Source organism: Alosa alosa, chromosome 4, assembly GCF_017589495.1.
Source record: "Alosa alosa isolate M-15738 ecotype Scorff River chromosome 4, AALO_Geno_1.1, whole genome shotgun sequence".
Lineage (NCBI taxonomy): Eukaryota > Metazoa > Chordata > Actinopteri > Clupeiformes > Clupeidae > Alosa > Alosa alosa.
This window is the reverse complement of record NC_063192.1, coordinates 11090405-11113000: the sequence shown is the minus strand read 5'-3', so window position 1 is coordinate 11113000 and position 22596 is coordinate 11090405. Positions and strand designations below refer to the sequence as shown.

At 43.4% G+C, this 22596-nt stretch overlaps 3 protein-coding genes across 5 annotated transcripts; 1 reads left to right on the top strand and 2 right to left on the bottom strand.

The window, feature by feature from the left end:
* The first annotated feature begins 1409 nt into the window (after positions 1 to 1409).
* Positions 1410 to 5451, top strand: otud3 (OTU deubiquitinase 3). 3 transcript variants are annotated; one of them, XM_048241614.1, is made up of 8 exons: positions 1410 to 1541; positions 2440 to 2776; positions 2886 to 3034; positions 3143 to 3255; positions 3411 to 3533; positions 3789 to 3924; positions 4033 to 4235; positions 4544 to 5451. In XM_048241614.1, exons 2-8 carry the CDS (start codon positions 2571 to 2573, stop codon positions 4706 to 4708), a joined length of 1095 nt encoding a protein of 364 aa, XP_048097571.1. In that variant the 5' UTR covers positions 1410 to 1541; positions 2440 to 2570; the 3' UTR covers positions 4709 to 5451. The 3 variants fall into 3 exon arrangements, with proteins under 3 accessions (XP_048097571.1, XP_048097572.1, XP_048097573.1); XM_048241615.1 differs by lacking the exon at positions 1410 to 1541 and adding an exon at positions 1647 to 1840; XM_048241616.1 differs by lacking the exon at positions 1410 to 1541 and adding an exon at positions 1910 to 2133.
* A 543-nt stretch (positions 5452 to 5994) lies between these two features.
* On the bottom strand, positions 5995 to 14233 carry vwa1 (von Willebrand factor A domain containing 1). The gene is made up of 6 exons (XM_048241613.1): positions 13777 to 14233; positions 9946 to 10503; positions 8701 to 9027; positions 8226 to 8501; positions 7751 to 8029; positions 5995 to 7483 (listed from the first exon to the last, which is right to left on the bottom strand). The coding sequence occupies exons 1-6, from the start codon at positions 13853 to 13855 to the stop codon at positions 7455 to 7457; spliced, it is 1548 nt and encodes a 515-aa protein (XP_048097570.1). The 5' UTR covers positions 13856 to 14233; the 3' UTR covers positions 5995 to 7454.
* A 6208-nt stretch (positions 14234 to 20441) lies between these two features.
* Positions 20442 to 22128, bottom strand: LOC125293616. The gene is made up of 4 exons (XM_048241617.1): positions 21993 to 22128; positions 21656 to 21814; positions 21382 to 21477; positions 20442 to 21244 (listed from the first exon to the last, which is right to left on the bottom strand). Exons 1-4 carry the CDS (start codon positions 22113 to 22115, stop codon positions 20948 to 20950), a joined length of 675 nt encoding a protein of 224 aa, XP_048097574.1. The 5' UTR covers positions 22116 to 22128; the 3' UTR covers positions 20442 to 20947.
* Between the last annotated feature and the right edge of the window lie 468 nt (positions 22129 to 22596).

The window sequence follows — 22596 nt, the reverse complement described above, 5'->3', positions numbered from 1 at the left end:
ACATTGCTTGTAAAAAAACGCTTGCAAAAACGCGGAAACAGATTCTCCCTGTGTCCCCTTTGTCTCTCTCTCTCTCTCTCTCTCTCTCTCTCTCTCTTCTGCAAGTATCTCTCTCTCGTTGCAGTTGGTTTGGATTCTGCGCCATTTCGTTCTGCTTATTCAGAGCCGAGCTAATTTTCCAGTCCAATTTAGTCCAAAGCAGCAACGTAACCACTATGTGCATCAACCTTTTATTGGGAAATAGTTATTTTGGATACATTTTAAGAAGTGGAAGAGGCTCTTTCAGCATCTTTGTAAAAATAGCCTTCAATCAAAAATGGCAACTGCAGTAACATGTTGCTCAAACAAACTATGCACATTACCTGAAAATGAGATATTGCTCTTCAGGGTCAGAGTATGTGGAATGTAGGCTATGTTTATCAAATGAAAAGACAAAATATCCAGAACACTGTAAAACTAGAGTTCAAAGTTTGAAATAAGTTGGTGCAGAAAAACGTTTCAACTGAACATTAGTTCAAATGTATAATCAAAATGATCCGTCAACACTTTTCAGAACCCTGGAGAGCACCTGCTAAGCCCCCCTAACCCCTCCCCCCCCCCCCCCTTACGTCAGTGACCCATTATTTCCTCCGTTTTTCCCCTTCTTGCTTAGCCTAGAAATCTAAATGCATCCACATCTTGATGTGGGTCTGGCTCGTCAGGCTATTTTTCGCTCATAATACGAGAATGACTTCCCTAGCCCATAACTTACCCATTATATTATGACATTAATTTCGCGTCTGAATGTAGCCTAAAGAATGGTCATAGCCTTACTTTTCTTTAGCTTCCATCAGTGAATTGTCCTAAAACCCCTCAAGTGTTTTCACCCACGCACGTATCCCACAAACTGCCGTCCAACTTCTGTGTCAAGAGGACTCAGGGCTAAGATGTGCAGAGACGACTCAGTGAGAGGAAATAGGCTTACTGCATATTCTGAACCAGGCATCTTTATTACTTCGACTCATAATTCTTCCATAATTGTAAGCACTGTGAGGTTTCAGACAGGACTGGGTCAGATTGGCACATGTCTGTTAAAGGCAATGCAAAACTTGAGATGAGCACAGTGTAGACGACAATAAAGACAGAGTTTGTAGCTTCTAGTTGTAGATAATAGCCTAAACTTTAGGCTATCACTTTATTCTGAAGTAAAATGGCAATGGTAGGTTAATATCCCTAGTTTTTCTTCCATTTTGTCTTTTTGATAGGCCTATAATTGATAGGCCTTGATGATGTGATTAAATGTGAATTATATGTGGTAACTTATTACATGGTATGTTTTTCGTTATTATTTCCTTGAAGAGCCCTTCTCTTCAACGAGAGAGATAAGACCGAATATGTAGCCTAACCCATTTATTTAAATTGTTCAAATGAGGCCACCGTAATCATACCGGAAGTTCTGGTATGTGGCTAAAAACAAGCTAGCTAGTTAGGTAGGCCTGATTTCATGTTCAAGTTGGAACTTTGCGTCAGGACTGTTTGCGACTTCGCTTTCGTCGAAGAATGTGAGTTTTCATCATATTTAATTGATTTAATTTGCTACGACCTATTGTTATTGTATTTACTGTCAAGTATATTGGCAGTGTGAATTCTGTGTTTTATTTGCAGTACTTCAGTTCCAAACAGCAATCCAAGCTAGCTAGCTAAGTTGCTAGTCATGTAGCAAGAAGCCTAACGTCAGCACTGAAACATGTCAGGGTTGTTGACTGAACAACATGTTTATATAGTTTTCGTCAACAGTAGATGCATTTCCACATTTAACATTAGAAACACACGAGAATGAATAGGGGGATGGTAATTTAAGGTAAGCGTATTCAGGCCTAAGCTACATCGTAGCAGAAAGAAGTTTGGTATCGTACGTTGTTTCACTTATCTCTGTGACGTAGTATAACAGCTGGTAAGCAAACAGAAGAAATGTGTAGGCCTACTGTACTGTGTACGTAGATGGTTAGTAACTTAGTTGTACGATCGTCAGGCCACATCTGTACGGATATCCTGAACTGTTATTTAGCAACTCAGTGACAAGTTGCCTTCTGTTGAGCCAGTATAAGCTGTGTTGTTTATGCTGCATCATGTGGAAATTGCACTACCAAGGTGGTTCGTATTCAGTCAACAGTCGTCATCTTTTAAACTTTAACTCCACAAAGCAAGCATCTAAAATTGTTTTATAGCGTACAGAAATTGCACCTGCCTTGTAGCGTTTTCTGTACATGTTTTTCTTACACTTGACTCGTCCTGATAAAATTCTTCAGGATATAGCCTACAAATAATATTATTATTTTTCCATACCACTTGTAGCATACTTTCAGAACACTGTTTGCAGTAATGAGGTAGGTTGTGCATATGTAAAGGGTGTGTAGTTAGTAAATTCACTGATTTCCACTTCCCACTTCTCTCCTCTAGGTTTCCATACATTATCGTTACTTGCCTGTATCATTACTTGACTGAGACAGAGTGATTTCTTCCTGGTTTCTACTGGTTGTCCCAGTGCATAAGTAATTTCCAAGTATTGGCTATTGGCTGAGAGCAGCACCATGTCTAGGAAGCAGTCTGCCAAGCCGGTGAGAGGAAACAGGAAGTATGACTTGGAGAGGAAGCGTGATGAGCGTGCGGCCCGCCGGGCTCTAGCCAAAGACAGGAAAAACCGCCCGCCAGGGGCGGATGAGGGCGAGGAGTTTGTCAGCTTCTCCAACCAGCTCCAAGCCCTTGGCCTGAAGCTGAGAGAGGTCCCTGGAGATGGGTAAGAGTAAAGGATGGCTCCTTCCGTGCCATGGTTAAGATTTGCTTGGGTTTCCTGGGTTGCTAATTTGCTAATCTGTCAATCATCTACCCACCCCAATCTCCCCCAGGAACTGCTTGTTCCGTGCTCTTGGGGACCAACTGGAGGGACACTCGCGAGGTCACCTGCGCCTGCGGCAGGAGACCGTTCAGTACATGATGGACCACCGGCAAGACTTTGAACCTTTTGTGGAGGACGAGGTGCCCTTCACCCAACACTGTGAGATTACAGGGGCTATTGTGAGAGTGTGGGATGAAATGTACCAGAAATGAAAGACCTCTAAACGATGACGACGACGACGATGATGATGTGTTCTTTGTATTGTAGTGTCAAATCTCTCCCAGCCGGGGATGTTTGCAGGGAACGACGCCATAGTGTCCTTTGCTCGCAGCCAGCAGGTTAAAGTCGTTATCCACCAGCTGAATGCTCCTCTGTGGGAGGTGAGCATCACCGCCTGTCTGTCGCTTTTTGTCTCTGTGATACATTTTATGTTGCATTATTTTATTTATTTCATATTTGCACCATTTTGTTTAAATTCCAAACCGTGCTAGAATATGTAACATCTATGACTTAATCAAGTTGCTTTTTTTTTTAGATAAATGGCTCGGAGAAACAGCTTTGTCGAGAACTTCATATTGCCTATCGGTATGGAGACCATTATGACAGTGTGAGGCACATAGGCGACAACTCTGAAAGCCCATCTCATCTACGTATTGAGGTCCGTAGCCATGGAATGTTTTGCTTATTATTCATCTCTCCTTGCTATTTTTTTTTGGTTCCTTCTGTATCCATTCCTGTAGTGCTTGTATAGAATCTATCAAAATCAGTGACATGTATGCAAAAACCATATCAAGGATTGGTGTAGGTATGGAGTTTAGCTGATTGTGATAGGATTTCTGGTTGCCATTGTAACTGTCTCTAACTCCCTGTAGTTGACCTAAATTGTCTTTCCTCATTGCATGTGAAATGGCAGAACCTGAATAAAACCCGGCGGCAGCGTGAGTTTGGAGATGGCCTGGGCGAGCTGCACACGGGCCCTCCGGCCTCCCCCTCCCCCTCCGAGGACGAGGATGTGATCCTCAGCTCTCTCAGGAGCGCCAGTGCCAACGGTTAGTCAATCAGCCTGTCAGCCCGGCCCTTAACGCACCGCGGCGTGCCCTTGGGGCGCCCCCCCCCCCCCCTCTTAACTCCTCACTCGCATGTCATTTCGATCGCAGGTCAAGGAGAGAATCTGTGTCACTCAAGTGCCACCACGCAGCCGCGCCATGCCGAGTGGCTGGAGCCCGAGCTCAGGAACCAGGGCTGCCCTGCCCACTGTGAGTTGGGGAGTGAGGCGCAGGGCTCCGAGTGTCGCTGCATGGCCACCGAGAGCAGTGAGAAGAAGGGGTCACCAGATGGCAGCACTGTGCAGAAAGCCAAGGTATCACTTTCAAGTTTGAATGTTGTACTACATGTTGCTGAGAGCCAATGAATAATTGTAAGAGGTCTGCTTCTGCATTATATTATAAAGCAGTAATTTCTGGTGTGTGTGATTCCTGTTATGGGATATACTCTGAATATTGTAATTTAGCAAGTAACGTAAACAATGAGGCATTGAGGAGCAACCATGAGGAAATATAACTGAACCACTTGCTCTGTTGCCTGAAAATAATAATGTATCCATTAGTCCTGAATTAACCGAAACCCCCACATACACACACACACACATTCCCACCCACTCTCCCTTAGGTGTCTAACAAACAGAGGAAGGAGCAGCAACGTCTGGACAAGAAGAGGAGGCAGGAAGAGCGGCATCGTCAGAAGGTCCAGCAGGGCAAAGGGTCACATGACCAGAACCAGAACTTACCTGAGCAGGTCACCCTGGTGCCCGCGCTCAACACTCTAAGCATCTAAGCCAATGGCTGAATGATTACGAGCGCACTCACGAGGCGTGGAAACAGCTGCTCTGAGACCAGTTCTTTTCTTTTTCTCCTCCCATGTGGAACCCATAAAGAACGAGGTGCAGGAAGATGATTTCATGTGTGTGTTGAGGTTGAGGAGTGACCAGTCGCTGCTTCTCTCAGGAGATCATGTGTGTAATTGTGTGTGTGCATGCGTGTGTGCATGCGTGTGTGCATGCGTGTGTGCATGCGCGTGCGTATGTGTGAGGGCTAGTGAGAATGGTGTGAATTATTTTTGGTATTTAGAGTGTATTCGCCTGGCCTCATTGCTTTGTGTGGAGCTACAGGCAGGCTAGTGTTGTCTGCATAAAGTCAGCACTTTAAAAATCAGATCTCTTCTCTTTTTTTCCTTCCCGTTTCTTCAATCAGAGTTTTCTCTGCCTGATTTCAGCCAAAGAATCTGCAAGAATTTAAGAAATTGAAAGGGAATTTAAAGAATGTGTTTGCATAATGGTGGTTTCAGATGGGAACGATCAATTATTTAGAGTATATCCCCAGTTAAGCTACGGTCATGGCTTTTGCCCTACCTCCAGGACTTTTTCATTGCATGCTCCAGCGGACATGCAAGTGCTTATGGTTTAACTAGCTCAAACCTCAAGGCTTTTCTTCTGTTTGGACTCTTCAGATGAGTAATCATTTCTCTTCTTTGGAATGACGTACAATCTGACAATAAAGAAGAATGTTGGCAATACCGAATCAGCATTTTTATGAATGTCTTTATGTCCATTTTTACGTGGGTGTTGTAGAAGCAGCTGTACTTTTTTTTCTTTTTTTCCTTCGCTTATTTTTGTTTTGTTGTATTTACAACATGTCGGCTATCATGAAGAAAACCGACTGCGGAATGGAAAACAAGTCTCTTGGGCTGTCCCTGGCTTGAAGTTTAGATATGATTCCTCTATTATCTAATCGAGGAGCTTTCAAAGAAATGTTAAAAGACATTTTAACAGCACACTGACAAAAAGGCAAAAGCTGCCTGTGGTTTTTCGATCTTGTGGAAATAAGCAACAAATGCTCTTACTACTAACTGCACATATAATGTGAGAACTTCTATAGAAAAGTTTGCTTGTTAGTCCAGTTAACATTAAACTCCACAAAATGAAATATGAGTTAACATTAAGTTAATGTATAGACAGAATGAGCTAAACACAACAACTCCTTAAACACTTGTTTACAGTGTACACACTAACCCAAGTCACACATTTCTGTATTTTAATGTAAGCACTCTAAACACACTAGAAAGGCAATCATCAGTCAAGTTTAATGCAAGAAAATGAAGGTGAAACTACTGTGATGAGAGCTTCTACTTTGTAAAAACCAAACAGGTGTGTTCAACTAGTACTGTTCCATGATTTTAAGTATGACTTTTTATATCTCTTAGCACCAGCAAATAATAAGAACCTATGAATAGCAGGACAGTAACAAACAAGAGCATGCCAAAACAATGCCAGTCCTACAATTAACACATTTGGAAAAGCCAAGCAACTTCACCACTGTTCCTAGGTATTTTTTCCCTTTTGAATTGACCATTCATATACTAGTCAGAAGTTTCCCATTACTCAAGGCTGTTTCCCTGAAACAGGCATTTTTGAATTTGGATTTTTGCAGGAGCTAATTCTCTTATACATTCAGAAACATAATATTTTGAAATTAAATTTTCTTAATATTTTAGCAGATTAGTGTAGCAGTAGTATGTGTATGTGTATCTAGAGTTAATAACATTTACAAAGGTGTAAAAAAAAGTACATCATGGCCAAATCCACAGGGAGGCAGTAGAGATTTGTAAACACATGAGAAAGCAATTCCTGCAGTTCAGCTGAAAACTTTATATTCCATAAGAACAAGGAGACGATTCTGTGGCTTTATATATATACACGAAGCTGAATGAGTGACCACTGATTTAGTTCTTAGCTCCTGGCTGCCTGGATGGTAACGGAACAAGGGCCTTCCTCTACTACACAACATCTGTAACATCTTTAGGCTAAGAACATCTGCAAGCTGTTTTTCAAAAGAGGGCAACCACTGTCCACCCCTGACATTTCACTAAGTGCTGAGGTTTTGGTGAGCAGGAAAGCCACAGTGGCATCAAAATGTGCGGCCCTAGTCTTTTTTTCAATCCCTTCATATGTGCTACTATTCTGTCGTGTGAACAGGATTTTCTAAACATGGTTTTGCTCATTGTTCCCTTTACAAAGTGGGTAAAAGTGAAATGGGGAGTATTCTGGCTAACTGTGGCAACATTATTCAAAAGACTCTGTTCTTTTAATCTGTTCCATAAGACTTCATTTTCTGTACATTCCCCTTTCCCTGCGAAAAAAAGAAATTCTAAGAGCACCTATAGCTACTGAAGTCGGAACCTCTCAGTAGTGCGATAAGTGTGTGTTTGAAGTGACGCAAAGTAAATGCCAGTGGTAGTTCTGAGGTTTGAGGGTCTGTTTTCAGTCAAAGGCAACAGATTACAGATTGTAAACGTGTGTGTGTGCGTGCGTGCGTGGGTGGGTGTGTGCATGTACATATGTGTGTGTGTGTGTGTGTGCGCAGGCGTGCGTGTAGGCATGTGTGCGGCTGTGTGAGGGACGGAGAGGCCTCGTCTGCTGGCGATAAGTGCTCCAGTGATTTCTGGGGTCTGGTCTCCCGTCTCCAGCCCTGTCCTCCCATCCATGTCAAGATGCTTGGCTGGCTTCTGCAAGAGGGCTTATGGGCTATGATTTGTAGCCCCAGGTCAATGCATCTGCACACAAACACATGCACATTACAAACTTGTTTTGGCTCGTGTCTGATTATCTTTTCGTATGTTATGTTTGTATGTATGATTCTTCAGCTACATGTACAGTTAAAGATATTTTTCTTGTGCAGACTTTTGATGAACTTTGAACTGACCAGCTAAATACATAATGCTTCCATTTATCCTATTCATCAATAGATTTTTAAAAAGCACACTAGTATTGAAACTTGCAATTCAAACACCAGTGTCTTGGTGATGAGGAGTTGCACTAACCTTTGAAGTGGGCTGTACAGCACAGACCCTCCCCTCTGGCCGTACGGTAGACGGGCGATACGCAGACGCGGGCGCTCGGCGGCATGTTTTTGAGCGTGGTGGACAGGGAGCTGGGCGGGAGATACAGGGTGGATCGGGCGGCGGCCTGACTCACCCGGCTTTGATCTCCCTCCCACGTAACCCAGTAACCACGCAGCCCCTCCTCCGCTCCCTTCCACTGGACCTGGACGGAGTCACTTCCTACTGTGGTGAGCTGCAAATCCGCAAGGGCTGGCAACACTACGAGAGAGAGAGAGAGAAGAGAGAGAGAGAGAAAGAGCAAACAACAAAAAAGAGGGAGGGAGAGAGAAAAGGGAGGGAAGCAAGCAAAAATACATTAAAGGCGTGGTGGAGGTTAAACCCATTTCAGCTTGAGAATTTCGCCTCCCGATTTCGCCTAAGCTACTGCGGTCTACTACTCCTTCTCCCTGCGTACCTTCCTGGGTGCAGACTTTGACAGACATGGCTCTCTCGCCGCCCGACGCGTGCTTGGCGCTCACGGTCACCAGGTACTGCGTGTCCGGCTCCAGGTTCCGGAGCACGGTGTAGTTCTGCTGTTTGTTGACCTTGGCGATCTGCAGCTTGCCGGCGGGAAGGGCCGAGTACTCCACCTGGACGCTCTGTACCGAGTCCGGCTGCACAGGGCCCCAGCTCACCCGCACGCTGTTCGACGTGGACTCTGACACGGTCACTGTAGCCGGACTCAGCACCTCTGCATGGGGAAAAGAAATATATTGATGAGGTGTGAGCATTAAACTGGAAGAGAGAGGAAGTGAGCAAGAGAAAGCGATGGCTAAATAATCCATTCCATGTGTTTTCAATTATACGTTATTATGTATTTCCTGTGTCTCTGAGCATTCCCTGTTCCACTCTGTGTTTCTGGACACAGCCTTGTCTCCCACTCAGCTCACCTGACTGCGTCGTGAAGTAAGTGGTCAGGGTTTTCAGGATGCCCAGGTTCGACTCCGGCCTCAGAGTCACCTTGTACTTGGTGTCCGGCCTCAGGCCCGTGAGCTGGGCAGTCTTGGCATCGCCGGGCCGGCTGATGCGCTGGTGGTGGCCGGCGCCGGTTCCGGGGCTTGTGCCGGGGCCCCCGGCAGGGCCAGTCTCAGCTCCAGAGGGCACAGGGCCAAACCTGATGTCATAGTAGCCGGAGCCTGCCAGAACGGGCCGCCAGTGCAGCGTAGCACTGCGGGTGGACACATCTCGCACCTGCAGCCGCTCCGCCCTAATTATCTCTGACACGGGGGTGGCCACAAACAAACAAGCAGAGAGAGAGAGAGAGAGGGAGGGAGTGAGGGAAGAGGGATAAGAGAAGTGTGTGTGTGAGAAAATTTGACAGACAGCGAGAAGGGGGAAGACACAGTCGAGAAGAACATAAGACAGAGAGAGAGAGAGTGGGGGCGAGTGAGGGGAGGGAAGTAAGTGTGGCAGAGAGAGGGGGGGGGGGGGGGGGGGTAGTCAGACACAAGGATTGCAGTGCATTCAGAACACCATGCCATGAACCCCACATCTCAAAATAGACAAGACTGTCAGAGGATGCTTTGGTGATGAATTACCGTCTCTTGAGGGGTTTCACTGTCACTTGAATAAGTAACTCTGGCCATTGCTAGGCGGTCAATACCATATTTACCTTCTGCCTAAAAATAATGCACATGTAAACAATTTACTATGTACGTATGTTGCCCAGTACACAGGACACAAATCTTTTGAAAGTGTTTATGTGTGTGGCCTGGTTGTTATCCAATCTCCACAAGGAGAAAATGCTCTCTATAAATACACTTGTCTGGCACAGTGGGGGGCAGGAGGGGTGGGGGCTGAGAGAGAGAGGGGGCTGATGGGAAGGAAGAGTGGCTGATTGAATAATTTCTATATTAATACCTCCTCGCTCTCTCTCTTTTCAGGGCCACTCTCCATGTGCCTGCCTCCCCTTGCGTCTCCATGTCTCCGCGTGTCTGTGTCTCACTGTCTCGCTGTCTCACTGTCTCCAAGAGTTAGCGTCAGATCGGAGGAGCACAGTGGCCTACTTTCCAGAGACTCTGAGTTCAGTGTGTGGCCGCGCAGAGCTTGAACAGCCTTACAAAAACACATCAAAGGCTTTCTCTGTGCAGTTCCACTGCTCACCCCACTGCAGTCATGCACCCTGAGGAACTTACCGATGATGGCGTTCCTCACGTCCTCCAGGATGATGTTAATGTCGTCGATGTCCACAAAGTACAGGTGCTCCTCCACAGGTGCGGACACCACCTCGCGTAGCACCTGATAATTCCCGTGCCCCGTGGAGACCACGAGCACGTCCACACCCTCGTTGCGCAGCTCCTTCATGGGCTTGCTGACCTGTCCCGGGTCCACGCCATCTGTGAGCCACAACAGGACCCGGGGCAGGTTGGGCCTGGTTCCGCCCGGGACCCCTTGAGGCAGCAGCCGCTCACCGGCTATCTCCAGGGCCTTCACAGTGTTGGTGTCCCCGCGGAGCTGCTTGACCTGGCGCAGGGCCTCCTGCAAGGCCTGCTGGGTGCGGTGGGTCTCGAAGCCGAACTCCACGCGCGGCTCGGTGCCGACCAGCAGCAGGCTGAAGCGCACCTCCTCAGGGCCCAGGGAGAAAGGCTGCAGCAGCTCGGCCAGAAAACTGACCATGTGCGAGAACTCATAGGACGCAATGCTGCCGGACGCATCCAGCAAGATCAACACATCTCCCTCACAGCAGTTCAGCACTACAGAAGGAGACGAAAACAAGAAACGAAGATGAAGAAATGAGACCAAGGTTAAGTTGCCAGTTGCACACAAATGGACGTTAACTGCCCATTACATTGGATAATTTGTTGATTGTATAAACAACTTGAAAAGCACTAAACAACATGCGCTTGTGAGCCACAGTAAAGCAGAATAAAAGTTTCAATAAAATAAAGTAGCTGGTGTGCAATGTGGAAAGTATGCAGCTAACACGAAAAAGTCACATATTTTTATGCAACTGTAATAATATTTTCATGGACTTTACTGAGCGCTACCCATTGAGGGCGCAGACAGGGAAGATGAGTGGGTGTTGAGAGAAAGGTGTGGAAAAGAGAGATAATGCTGAGAGAGTGAAGACAGAGGATAGGGCCAGCCTACAACAAACACGCTGTATTTAACAAGGGAGGTTACTACAGCCTCTTCATTATGGTAAAATGGTAGGAAAGTTGTGAGCCATTTAAGGGTAGTTTGCGGTTTTATGTGCAGCTCCAGGCATGGGAACATTATCCTACAGGAATGTTGTGCATAATATCCGCTCACTTATTACTGTGTAAAAACATATAAACAACACTACAAACATTCCCACAATGCACCGTGCACATGCATACTGTAAGTGTTTTTTTTTTTTTTAAAAAGAAAAAAAGATATTGCTTTTATTCCGTACAGTCTCCAGATCCTTCATGCCTGCTCTCCTTATTTTCCAGTGTTCTCCTCCCTTCCACACATGCACACACATACACACACACACACTCTCTCTCTCTCACACACACACACACACACACTCTTTCTCTCTCTCTCTCTCTCTATCTCACACACACACACACACTTTCTCTCTCTCTCTCTCTCTCTCTCTCTCTCACACACACACACACATTTCCACAAACACCAGGAATCCGATGCACATAAGCTTCCTACAGCAGCCAGATTCCTTTGCTCTCACCCTCTACCTCCTTGGAACAAAACTGTCACAAAGTCATTAAAATTTTATGGGGTGGGCGTTAGAGGAGGGAAAATCCAGGGGCTAGGAGAGGTAAAGCAACAGCAATGCAAGAGAGAGAGAAAGAAAGAAAGAAAGAGAGAAAGAAAGGGAGACGGAAATGAGTGGGAAACAGGTTATTTAAGAAGGATCAGAGGCGGGCAGACACATGCTAAAAATAAAGACAGGGAAAGTGTCAGATTTAGAGGGTGCGCAGTGAGGGGTGAAAGATGAATTGAAGATATTTGTAAAGGCAATAGTGATTTTTTTGTATAGTCTCATGGCTTTGCTGGCAGGAATCGGCCTCTACATTAGAGGTGAAAATAAACACAAACAGATGGTGAAAGGGATCAGGAGTGGGAGAACAGCAGGACTACTGGATATTAATGGTGTGTGGAGGAGGGGGAAGGAAAGAGCAGGGAAAGGGAGAGAGGGGGAGAGAGGGGGAGAGAGAGAAGACAGAGGGACAAGGGAGGTGACTTTTGGCAGTTCCACACAAGAAGAGATGGAATGTTCTTACTATTCCAGTTCTGATCCCGATAGTAACACAGACAGAAAGGGAAAGATAGAGAGAGAGAGAGGAATAGAGAGTGAGGCAGGACGAAAGAGGGAGCTGGTGGGTAGAGTTACGTAAAAGCAGGGTAAATACCAGGACATTCTGCCCACTGGTGCACTGCAGGCAAAAGTGCCAAGTGGGCATCTTCTAGGCCACGGGAATCTTGGCAATGTCTTATTTTAGTTTGTTTTCAGACAGCCCCATTGCTATGCCTCTTGTATTGACAGTTGAATATGCACAAGATTTTCCAAGTGTACATTAGTAAATGTAGGCCTCTTTTTTAACAGCCTTATTACTTGTGTGTAGTCTTGAATCTGGGTTCACAAGATGGATACAAATTCAGGGGAGGTCATTTGGATTCAATTAGTCACCCTTTTGTTTCTGGGCCAACTTACAGTAACATCTATCCAAAAGCAGAATGTGGATCAAGTTGAAAATTAAATTTATAATACCCTCATGACAGTCAGCACTAGCTGATTTCATTGTAGGATGTGAAAATAAAATGCAATTTAGCAATCTCCTGATTTATGTGCTTTTTAGCCAGGAGGAAAAATGCAACTTGAACTCCAGAGGAACTTTAAAGAGCAAATACCTTCCTTTAATGGTCCTGTGCTGTGTTCAGTTCTTTCTCAACAGATGACATATCTACCTTTATCACACTATTTCATTTGATAGTGTGCAGGGAAACAGGTCCTTTGGAAATATTCCACAATTTTATGGCCTTCATAACCTTTTGTTCGCAAAGGAAAAGCCCCCTTACACGTGCACTCTGTCCTTAACCTTTCAAACTTTGTACCTTGGGGGGAGTGTGCGGTGATCTACAGCTAATCATGTAGAACGGCCCTTTAGGTATCACTGACCTTTGCATATGTGTTCTGAAGGGTCACGGCTAATGGGAAATACTGCAGGGAAAAGATCTATGCTTATCTCTGTGTAGAGCAGATCCGAGGCAGAAGCCAGAGGGCCCCAGAGAACTGGACACTGTTGCAAGTTTGGAGAGGAGACTTATGCCACTATTGTGACAGGGTGTCACCAAGACAATTTACAAAATAAGACAGTGGCTGGACCTGTGAGTTGTTTACTCCTCTCTCTCTCTCTCTCTCTCTCTGTTGTGTGTGTGTGTGTGTGTGTGTGTGTGTGTGCGTGTGCGTGTGCGTGTGTGTGTGTGTGTGTGTGTGTGTGTGTGTGTGTGTACACACAAATGTGTATACACATATGCCCAAAGGTTTTGGAAACGCCCATAGCCCATACTGTATGTGTTTACAGTTTAAAGTCATAGACCACACATCAGTCTGATAAAAATATTTAAAGGTCCCTGTCTACAGTATGTATACATTTTTGGCCCACAGCATACCCGTTTCATGAGCACCATGGCATATTTTAGGATTATTTTTCACTTACAGAAATAGAGATGATACATCTCATGTCAACATTAGTTCAATTACACAGGGGTACCCAATCAGCACCACCCAAACTTACAGGAATCCTATTTGAAGATGTTTGGAAGGAACATAATTTGTATTTACTGAATCTGAATGTAGTCGTCTGCTATCTTTGTTGATCATTATGTTGAAACAAATCTGAAGAATCTAATCAAATTAATAACTGTTTTCTTATCTCGACTAAACTTGATGAATGGAACATAGAATAATTCACCTTAGTGCATGCTGGCATGTTAAAAAGTCTCACACACGATCACCCAGCCGACCTGAAGCGACTCACCTGTGTCAGGTACTGTTTGTGAATTAGTCCTACACAGTAATACGCTGGCAAAGAATAGCGTGAGAAAACCCATTGCCATTTATATGAGAGTTTCAGAGACGTAGAATATTTTCCACAAAGCTCCCTACGACAAAACGTTCATTGCCCGAACCGTCGCTTCAGCTCAGAGCATAGTTGTGCATTCCCCGTCAAACATTGTGCGTTTCAAAACCATAACAGGATTTTCAGAAGAGTGCTGAGTAGTCCAGTCTTAATGACTCCGTAAGAGTTGTATTTTGCCGATAGCTTTTTTTTTTATATCATAAAATGAATCTTCTGTGAAGTCTGGGGCTGATTGTCCAAGTTCCTTCCTTCGCTTTGAATCAAACGAACAACATAACTTCTCGTGCGCTCCTTGGCTACTGAACGCGACCCATTCATACCCGTTCTCTCTCCCTCTCTCTCTCGCTCCCTCTCTCGTCTTAGTATAGAAAGGGCAGTGGCCAAGCGTCGTCAGTCTGGACATGTGCCAGGTTGTTGGTCATTGTCATTATCTTATTTCATATACTTTATTAATGGAAGCACGAGGCAAACTTAAACTCGTTAGCCTACCGTAGAACAGCAGGCTATCGTCCAAGTTCATCGCCTCAAAATGTACATAATTAAAGGACATCTGAACCCATCTGGCTCAATTAATAAGAAGGCATCCATGTCGTTAACATGACAGAGTAATGTTTTTGGCCGGACTGACTGAGGAACATAAAGTGTTTGTGCATTTGGCGTTCAGAAATAATCTTTCCATCTGTAGTCTTGGTGTCTGACCACGAATAGGATCTTGCGTGTGTCTTCTGTGACTAAAAATAGAGCGCCTATATTCTCAGGAGGTGTAAATAATACATTTGGAGTGTCTTAAAGGTTGAATTAAATTGGAATAATTTATTCGCTAAATCACTTCACTAAAAGGCTGAAAGTATAGGCTATTATTTGAATATTGAGGAATATTGTCAATCTATATTCATGAAGAAATTACAAGTGATGCAAGACCAGAAGAGATTTAAACATCTCTGCATCTGCTGAGTCAGCACAGCAGCTAGTGTTGGGAGCAGAACCCGACCACACACCTAGTTAGCAAATACAGACTACCTACCAACAAAGGCCACCATGAGTAATACAACATTTATTGTACAATCCGGCAGCTGTTGGGTAATACTGCATATGCTGTCCCCAGTACAACTGTCAAACTCATGTCAGTAATTATGTATGTAAAGTATGCCTTTTTATTTCTAGGTGCAACCTGCATGACACTCATTGAATGCTCTAGAAAGTGGCCACCCAGACAACTCTGAGCTGTTGAGGCGGTCTTCCTCACGGTGAACTTGTGCTGACACGCAGCTCCCATCTCACATGTGACTCACATCATATGTGCAGATCCGTACATGACATGAGCAGGCCACACAAAAGGCATAAATCAATTGCTCTTCTGCACCTGGATAAACTTTTGGAAGAGAGAGAGAGAGAGAGAGAGAGAGAGAGAGAGAGACATATAGAAGTGTCTAATGGATTTTCTCGTCTTTTGTCCTGTTTCACGTGGTGGTTTGTGATGCCATTGCAATGAATACGTTTGGTAAGAATAAAAGTTAAGTCTGAGAAAGAGGATGAGAAAGTCAGTGTAACCCTATTTTCTCTGTTACATACAGAAAACATTAACAGAAGACGGAGATGGTGTTCACAATGTACAATTAGCACCAGAGTTAAACACTTAATCTGATAGGTGAAGATGCTTTCACAAACTTAATTATAGGGGTTGATTGCATGCATTTAAGATAACAATTAGTATGCATTGTTTTAATTGAAGCACTTATAAGGGCTTTTGGCCTCAAAGTGGCTGTGCTTGCCAGTGGGTATGACAGGGTAAGGAGGGGATGGTGCTGGGACCCCAGGGAATGGCCTTGCCCAATTATGTTTGCCCTGGCATAATGGAAAATCAGGGTAGGGAATGGCAGGAATCATTTCTGAAAAGCCATGTTGCAAATGGGACATCGCTTTAATGGTTGTGTTTTCATGTTACAGATTTTGAGCAAATAATAGACATAAAGTAAGCTAAAATGTTACAAAACAGTAATAATTAATATTTTAAAGTTCTTACATGAAGTTTTATACTGAGCAGCACATTTATTTGTCAAACAAACAATCATTCATCTAAAACCATTCTTATCACTTTGGCTTTACAAATATGGAGAATAGCCTGAGACCTTAATAAAAATGAGCTTTTTAGGATTTGTTTGGTCAGATCGTTTATTTAGCTGTGTTTGTTTGTCGTGTGTGATGTGATTTTGGGGATGGTGGTAGGAAAGCATTCCACTGCAGTTTTGTTTGAAATAAAACTAAGGGATGAGCAAACATGAGTGAAGGTCAGTCTCATTCAATCTCACACAGAAGATTACAAGAAAACACGAAAAGGCCATTAGAGATTACGGACACTAGAATGCAGGGGTGTAGTGGTAAAATAAGAGGTGGGTAAAGTATGAATTCTGTGGTCACAGTAAGGTGGACTGCGCCATGCGACATCGGATTTTTTTAAAAAGGCATTCAGAACATGTTTGATGATGGTCAAGGTTATTGTCCAATGTTTATAACAATACCAGTGGTATTAGATGGTTCTTAGAGTGTACATATTTTGAATGTGGATAATACAGTGTGATTTTTGAATGTTAAAAGTTCCAATTGGTGAATAAACTTTTTGGAGAGGTGGATAAACTCTAATAAGAGATGGATACACTCTGTTTCTGTAATGTCAGAGGTGGATTAACTGCATTTACTTGTGTTTAGCCTCCACTACAGCCCTGCTAGAGTGAGGTAAGAACAGATTTTTGGGTTGTCTGTTGTGGCTTGCCCAAGTACTACAGGTGTGGAGGGGTATGTGTTTATCTGGTAACACAAACCAAAATCTCTGCTCGCATGAAAGGATAAACACTTTAGCCTCCTCCTTCTTCATGTGCCAAAGGAACAGACATAAACAAAGAATGTCCAAGTAAACTATAAATAGTTGGGAAGTTCAGGGGAGTTTTCCTGCCAGCGGACTCCGTGCTCGTTAGCTACCTCCGAGATGCCCGCAGTCTTCCTGCTTTCTTCTGACCCCCTGCACACCTGCGTCACCACAGCTTCCCTTTCTTTCAGCCCTAATGTCCACACCTTCCTCCTCTCAAGGTTCACCCATCCATACTGTGACGGGGCCAGTGGGTGTACATGTGGTCCCCAGGTGTCGGAATACCGGCGAGTCACCACGTGACCGTGAGTTGTTGAAATGAAGATTTTGTTTCAAATGGAATAGACATCAGTGGGATCATGATTTTTATATTTTTCATGATTCAATATCAATAAAGATAAAACAAGCCTCACCAACAACACATTTCAACCATCTGAACTTGTAGAAAAAATTATGAAAATTAATAACTTCAAAAAATTAACCTCCCAGCTATATACACTGATCACAAACCTAAAAACAACAATAACACTCCCAATAACTAAGTGGGAAAATGACTTGGCGTTCTCTCCCAACCCTGATTATTGAGAACAAATCTGCAATAACACATTTTCCATGACCACTAACACAAATTGACAGCTTACACAGTATTTCACATACAAGTCATTCATAGATCTCACATCACTCAAAGTAAAATGTTTAAAATGGGCTTAACAAACACAGATATTTGTTCACAATGCACTTTAGGTAGCACAGACGACTATCTGCACGCCATGTGGGTCTGTCAACCTGTCCACTCTTTTTGGGTCACAATCACTGAGGCACTATCTAACATCCTGGACTCCAGAATCCCATCATCTGGTCTCCCTTTCTATCATTTTTAAATTCAACAAAACCATAACCCCAAGCTCTCCCCCCTTTCCTTGCCCCCTTCTCTGTCTTTATCTATCTGTTTATTTGTTTGATTGAATTGATTGGTTGATTGTTTGTTAATTAATCAATTGATTGATTAAAACTTCATTTATTTATTTTATTTAACCTTATTTCCTCCTTTCCCCCCTACATTCACCACTTTACATATGGACACACACTAGCAACACCCAAACATAGCATGTTACCAAAGCCCTTTACCATGACCACTCAAAGACCTTTCCAATTAATTACAAAAAAAAAAAAAAAGAATAGTGTTGAATAGCATTAATGACTTAACTTTTCCCGAAGAATTGTACAGACATGACTATTTAGACAGGATATCCCATTAAGCTTGGAATGCCAGGGGCCACTGGAACAGAACAGATTGAGGGGGAAGCCATATATTATGACATGCTTCCCCCCTGACCACAACGGGCCTGTACCTTTGTATCATGCTTTAGACTCCACTGTCCATTATTAATATAATGAAACATTTCAGATTAAGTTAGTGAACCAATCCGTATCTGACGTCAGAGAGTAGTACAGCAACAATTAATTCTTTGTGTTGCTACAGAGGCCTGTGTAACAGTTGCCATTGAGAAGTTTTCATATTGAAATGATCAGGAAAATGTGCTCAGCTAAATGCAGCGCTCGCTCAGTGTTTCCAACATGCAAGGGGCCAACACCCTCTGCGTAGCATTAGACCTTTCCATGATGAAATATAGTACAGTTTAGTGCTCCTCAGTGGCCCTTGTGTTCGCGTTTTCTTTCTACTCAGTCTGAAGCTGACTCCCTCTCCAGAGAATCATTTCAGTTGTGACCTGTGGGAGACCAGAGCCATTGTTTTTTTCTGATAGATTTGGATTTATTGCTTTTTGGTGCTGCACAGGGGGTAGCCAGGGTTCAAGAGCTCCAACAAACAGTCCTTTGTCGGTCTTTTTGGGAGAGTTTCAGTCTATCCCTATTTGCTAATGTTTCTATGACGTAGTGACAACGAATAATGAATTTCAGAATCAGTGAAATAACAGTATTATTTACAGAAATATTCAGTATAATTACAGAAATACTCCTCATCAAGCTTCTGAAGGTTCTGAACTCTGGTACGTTTCTTTGTTTGTTTTTGTAAGTGTCAAACGTTTACTGTAGCTTCCAGTTTGGAATGGTACGTGATTGGAGCTGAAAGTGTCCAGCGGTTTGAGGGAAAGGTCAACAACATGAATCATCAGAGTCAGAAACACATCAACCTTCCCTATTCAGACTGAAGAGTCTCACACTCAGCAGCAGATTTTTTAATAACACCATACACCAAAAGCCTCTCTCTTCTTAAAGTAAAGCTTCCCAGTCACTGGAAGTGTTTACATCAGTCTGAGCATTGCCTGAATTCCTTTGGGGTGCATGCAACTCTGCACTCCTCCCTGCCTCTCTCCTGCACTCTTTCGCTCTCTCTCTCTCTTTATTCCTGCCCTCCTTTTCTTTGCAGTCGTTTCCATGCGCGCAGCTTTTTATAAGGCCACGGATCTCTGCTCTCCCCTTTCATTCTTCCCTCTGTTCTTTGTCCTCCTTTTGGGTTTTGTGAGTGTGCGTCTATTCTCCCGGCTCCTGAATCGACTTGGCGGCAATACTGTACAGCTGCAATATCCTTTACTTTTCCCTTAGTCATGTTGTTCCTGTAGTCATTTTCTCATTGCACCACCCACCCCCATCATTCCCCATAGTAGAATACAGCTGCCTTTCACATACTCGCACACTAGCGCACTCCTCCAAACACCCACATGCACGTATACACAGAAATACACATACGCACCCACAGGCACACATACTGTATACACTCTCTCTCTCTCTCTCTCTCTCTCTCACACACACAGACACACACACACCTCACAAGCACACACACACACACATGCACACACTTACAAACACATGTGTGCAATCCTTTCCATACCATATGGACCCACAGCATGCACACCACCACAGTGGGAGAGAAGAAGTGGCAAGAATGCCTTCTGAATTCTTAGCATCATTTGAACGTGCTCACAGAAAGCACTGTATATGCATGCCCCAAATATAATACCGACGAGCACCTGTGAGCGCCCTTTATGATCTTCTTTGTGTGTTTCCCAGAGATGAATGGACGGATGTAGAAGAGACAGTGTTTATTTTAAACAGCCTTTCATTGGTTGCCAAATTCGCTCAGGCCCTCCGTGGCAAAGCAGAGACCTGTCCAGACAGATTCATTTGCAAATGTGATTACAGAAAACATCCCAGTTTCTTAAAACAACACATGTCAGATAACTTCAAATAGCCACGTCTGTATGTGTGTGTGTGTTTCTGCATTTGTGTGTGTGTGTGTGTGTGTGCATGTGGCCATATGCTGGCTGCACAGTGCCATCTATCACTGCATACCTTTTCATCTCTCTCTCTCTCTCCTCATGTGTGTAGGCGTATCTGTGTGAGTATACACTGTAAAAAAGAAAAAGTTAGTTCAACTCAAAATTTCAAGGCAACCGACTGCACAGAATTTTTGAGTTGAAGGCATCAACTTAATTTTTTACGTTTTGAAGAACTACAAATATTAAGTTGTGTCAGCTAAGTTTTTCAAGTTCTGCCAACTAAGTTTTTTTAATTCAAGTTACTGGAACTTTCAAGTCTGTAAAAACTTACTATTTTAAGTTCAGATTACCATCCCCTGTAATAACTTACTATTTTGAGTTTAAATTACCCCCCACATTAAATCATCCACTGACAGTAAACCAGTTAATTTATGCATGTTTATTTGAACCACTTCGGCAGAAACAGCTTTACAATTCCACAATGTAAACAAGTAATCTTATGCCCAAAGCAAATCAGGTTTCAGTATATGGGCAGTTTTTGTTTTTTTTACTTTCCGACTCCTGTTGAGACCTTACAAATAATGCAATATTGCCAAAGATGACAGGTAAACGGTTAAGTGCCTAAGTATTCACAAGTGTGTAAATCCACAGCTGAAAATGGCATATTATCTGAACCACACTTTAAACAAATGCAAACATGCAAACATGCAGGCTTCAACAGTAATGGTGAAACACAGCTTCTACTGAACAATCAATATTGAAGTCTGTTGACAGTTATGACAGCTACAAATAAAAGATTTGTTTTTCGTCAAAATAAAGCTCTTGTGTCCAGAGCAAATAAGGCACATGTCAATAAGTTGGGGAAATCAAAAGGAACAAAAAAATTATACGGTGGTCTATGTGAAGAATATCCAAACATAATAAATGAACAGACATGATAAAAGAAATCTTCCCCATGGAAAATGAATCACTGGTTTAACAGCTTGGTCTTGAAGCTCCGGACACGCTGTGAGCAATTGGTGGACATTTCCATGAAAATGTGCTGGATAGTTTCAAAGGTATACCTGATGTCTTTTGGGAACTCCATGTTGAGGGCATAAAGCAGGCCAAAAAGATACGCAAGCGCAGTCGGGGTGTCTGGGATATCTTTCAGGACAATGGTTTCCTCCAACACGAGGGCAATATTAATGACTGCGTCATCATCATCAAGCACTGTGAGGACATCCATCTTGATGCCTTTCGTCTGTTCATCTAAATCAGTTGCCTGACAAAACAAAAACACCACTGAAATAATGTCCTGTAGAAAACTAGTCAATAAAGTGTGATGTCTATTTGTGTATGGCCTCTTCTTTGCTATATAACACATTATTAAAAGCTGAAGGTCTTCCAAGCTGCACTCACCAAGCATCTAGAGAAAAGCTTCTCAGTATTCTCCCGCAGAAATATGGGAAGACCTTCCACAGCTGCCTGTCTGCGATGACTTGTGATGTCAGATGTCTGTTTTGGAAGAATATAAAGACAAACAAATACCTTACTGTATATTACTGTATTAAATAGTCAATGAAGATGGAACTCACCAATGTAGCTGATGCAAAAAAAATAATTCTTCTTGATTAATGGTTTTAAAATATTAGTGGACAAACTGAACAAAAGGCCTTGTAGTCAATATAATAACCTGTTTGTCAAGCATTTCCAAAAGGGTTTCCATCTCTCGACTAAAGGCGCCCTTCCTGGCACGATATAATTTCAGCAGACGAGGGGTGAACATATCAAGGGCAGTTTTAAATGTTCCCATCAGGTCCTTGGTGGTCACACGAGTGAACTCTTGACAAATCTGAATGAAACAAATGCATTACAAATACAACAAGCTGATTGTGTGCTTTCATTATTATAATTAAGACTGCAAACTCTCAGCCATGATACAAATTAACCTTCAAACACTATTATGAAAAAGCCATAACACAAATGTAAACAAATGCAGCAAATACAAGAAAAAAAAAAAGATGCCTTACCTGTTCTTCAAGAAATAGACCGGACCACCTCTCCAGAACCTCTGAGACCATGGGTTCCATCTCTACAATCTCCATTCTCCTAAAGGAGAATGTGATGTCCATCTTCTGGCTGATGAACTCCATGTCCTTGTTTTTCTTCTTCAAGGTCTTCCAAGTCATCCTCAGTGTAGCTTTCAGGATGATCTGGTACATGGTTGACCTCACCTCGCTTTGGTTTTTTCAAAGAAAACCTTCCCTCCGGACCACCATCCCCATCATCATCTCTTCTTCGCCTGTTGACACCATGATCATCCACCACCTCTCTTCTTGTTCTCCTGTTGACACCAACCTCATTACATCCAGCTTGACGTAGTTTTGATCTGTAGTTCCCAATCTTGTACTTTATGCTGGTTGTCCATCCCGCATATCCAGTACCACCACCAGGCTCTTTGAGGCAGGGATGTTTGTTGACAAGTTCAGCAGCAACAGTCTCGAACTCATGTTTGTCAGGGTAGGCTTTCACAGTAAATATTTCTTGTGCCAACTTGTCCAGAATCTCCGTTTTCACATCTCTGGTTACATGTAAACCCTTCCCTAATATTTCAAACGTTTCATTCCCCCTTGC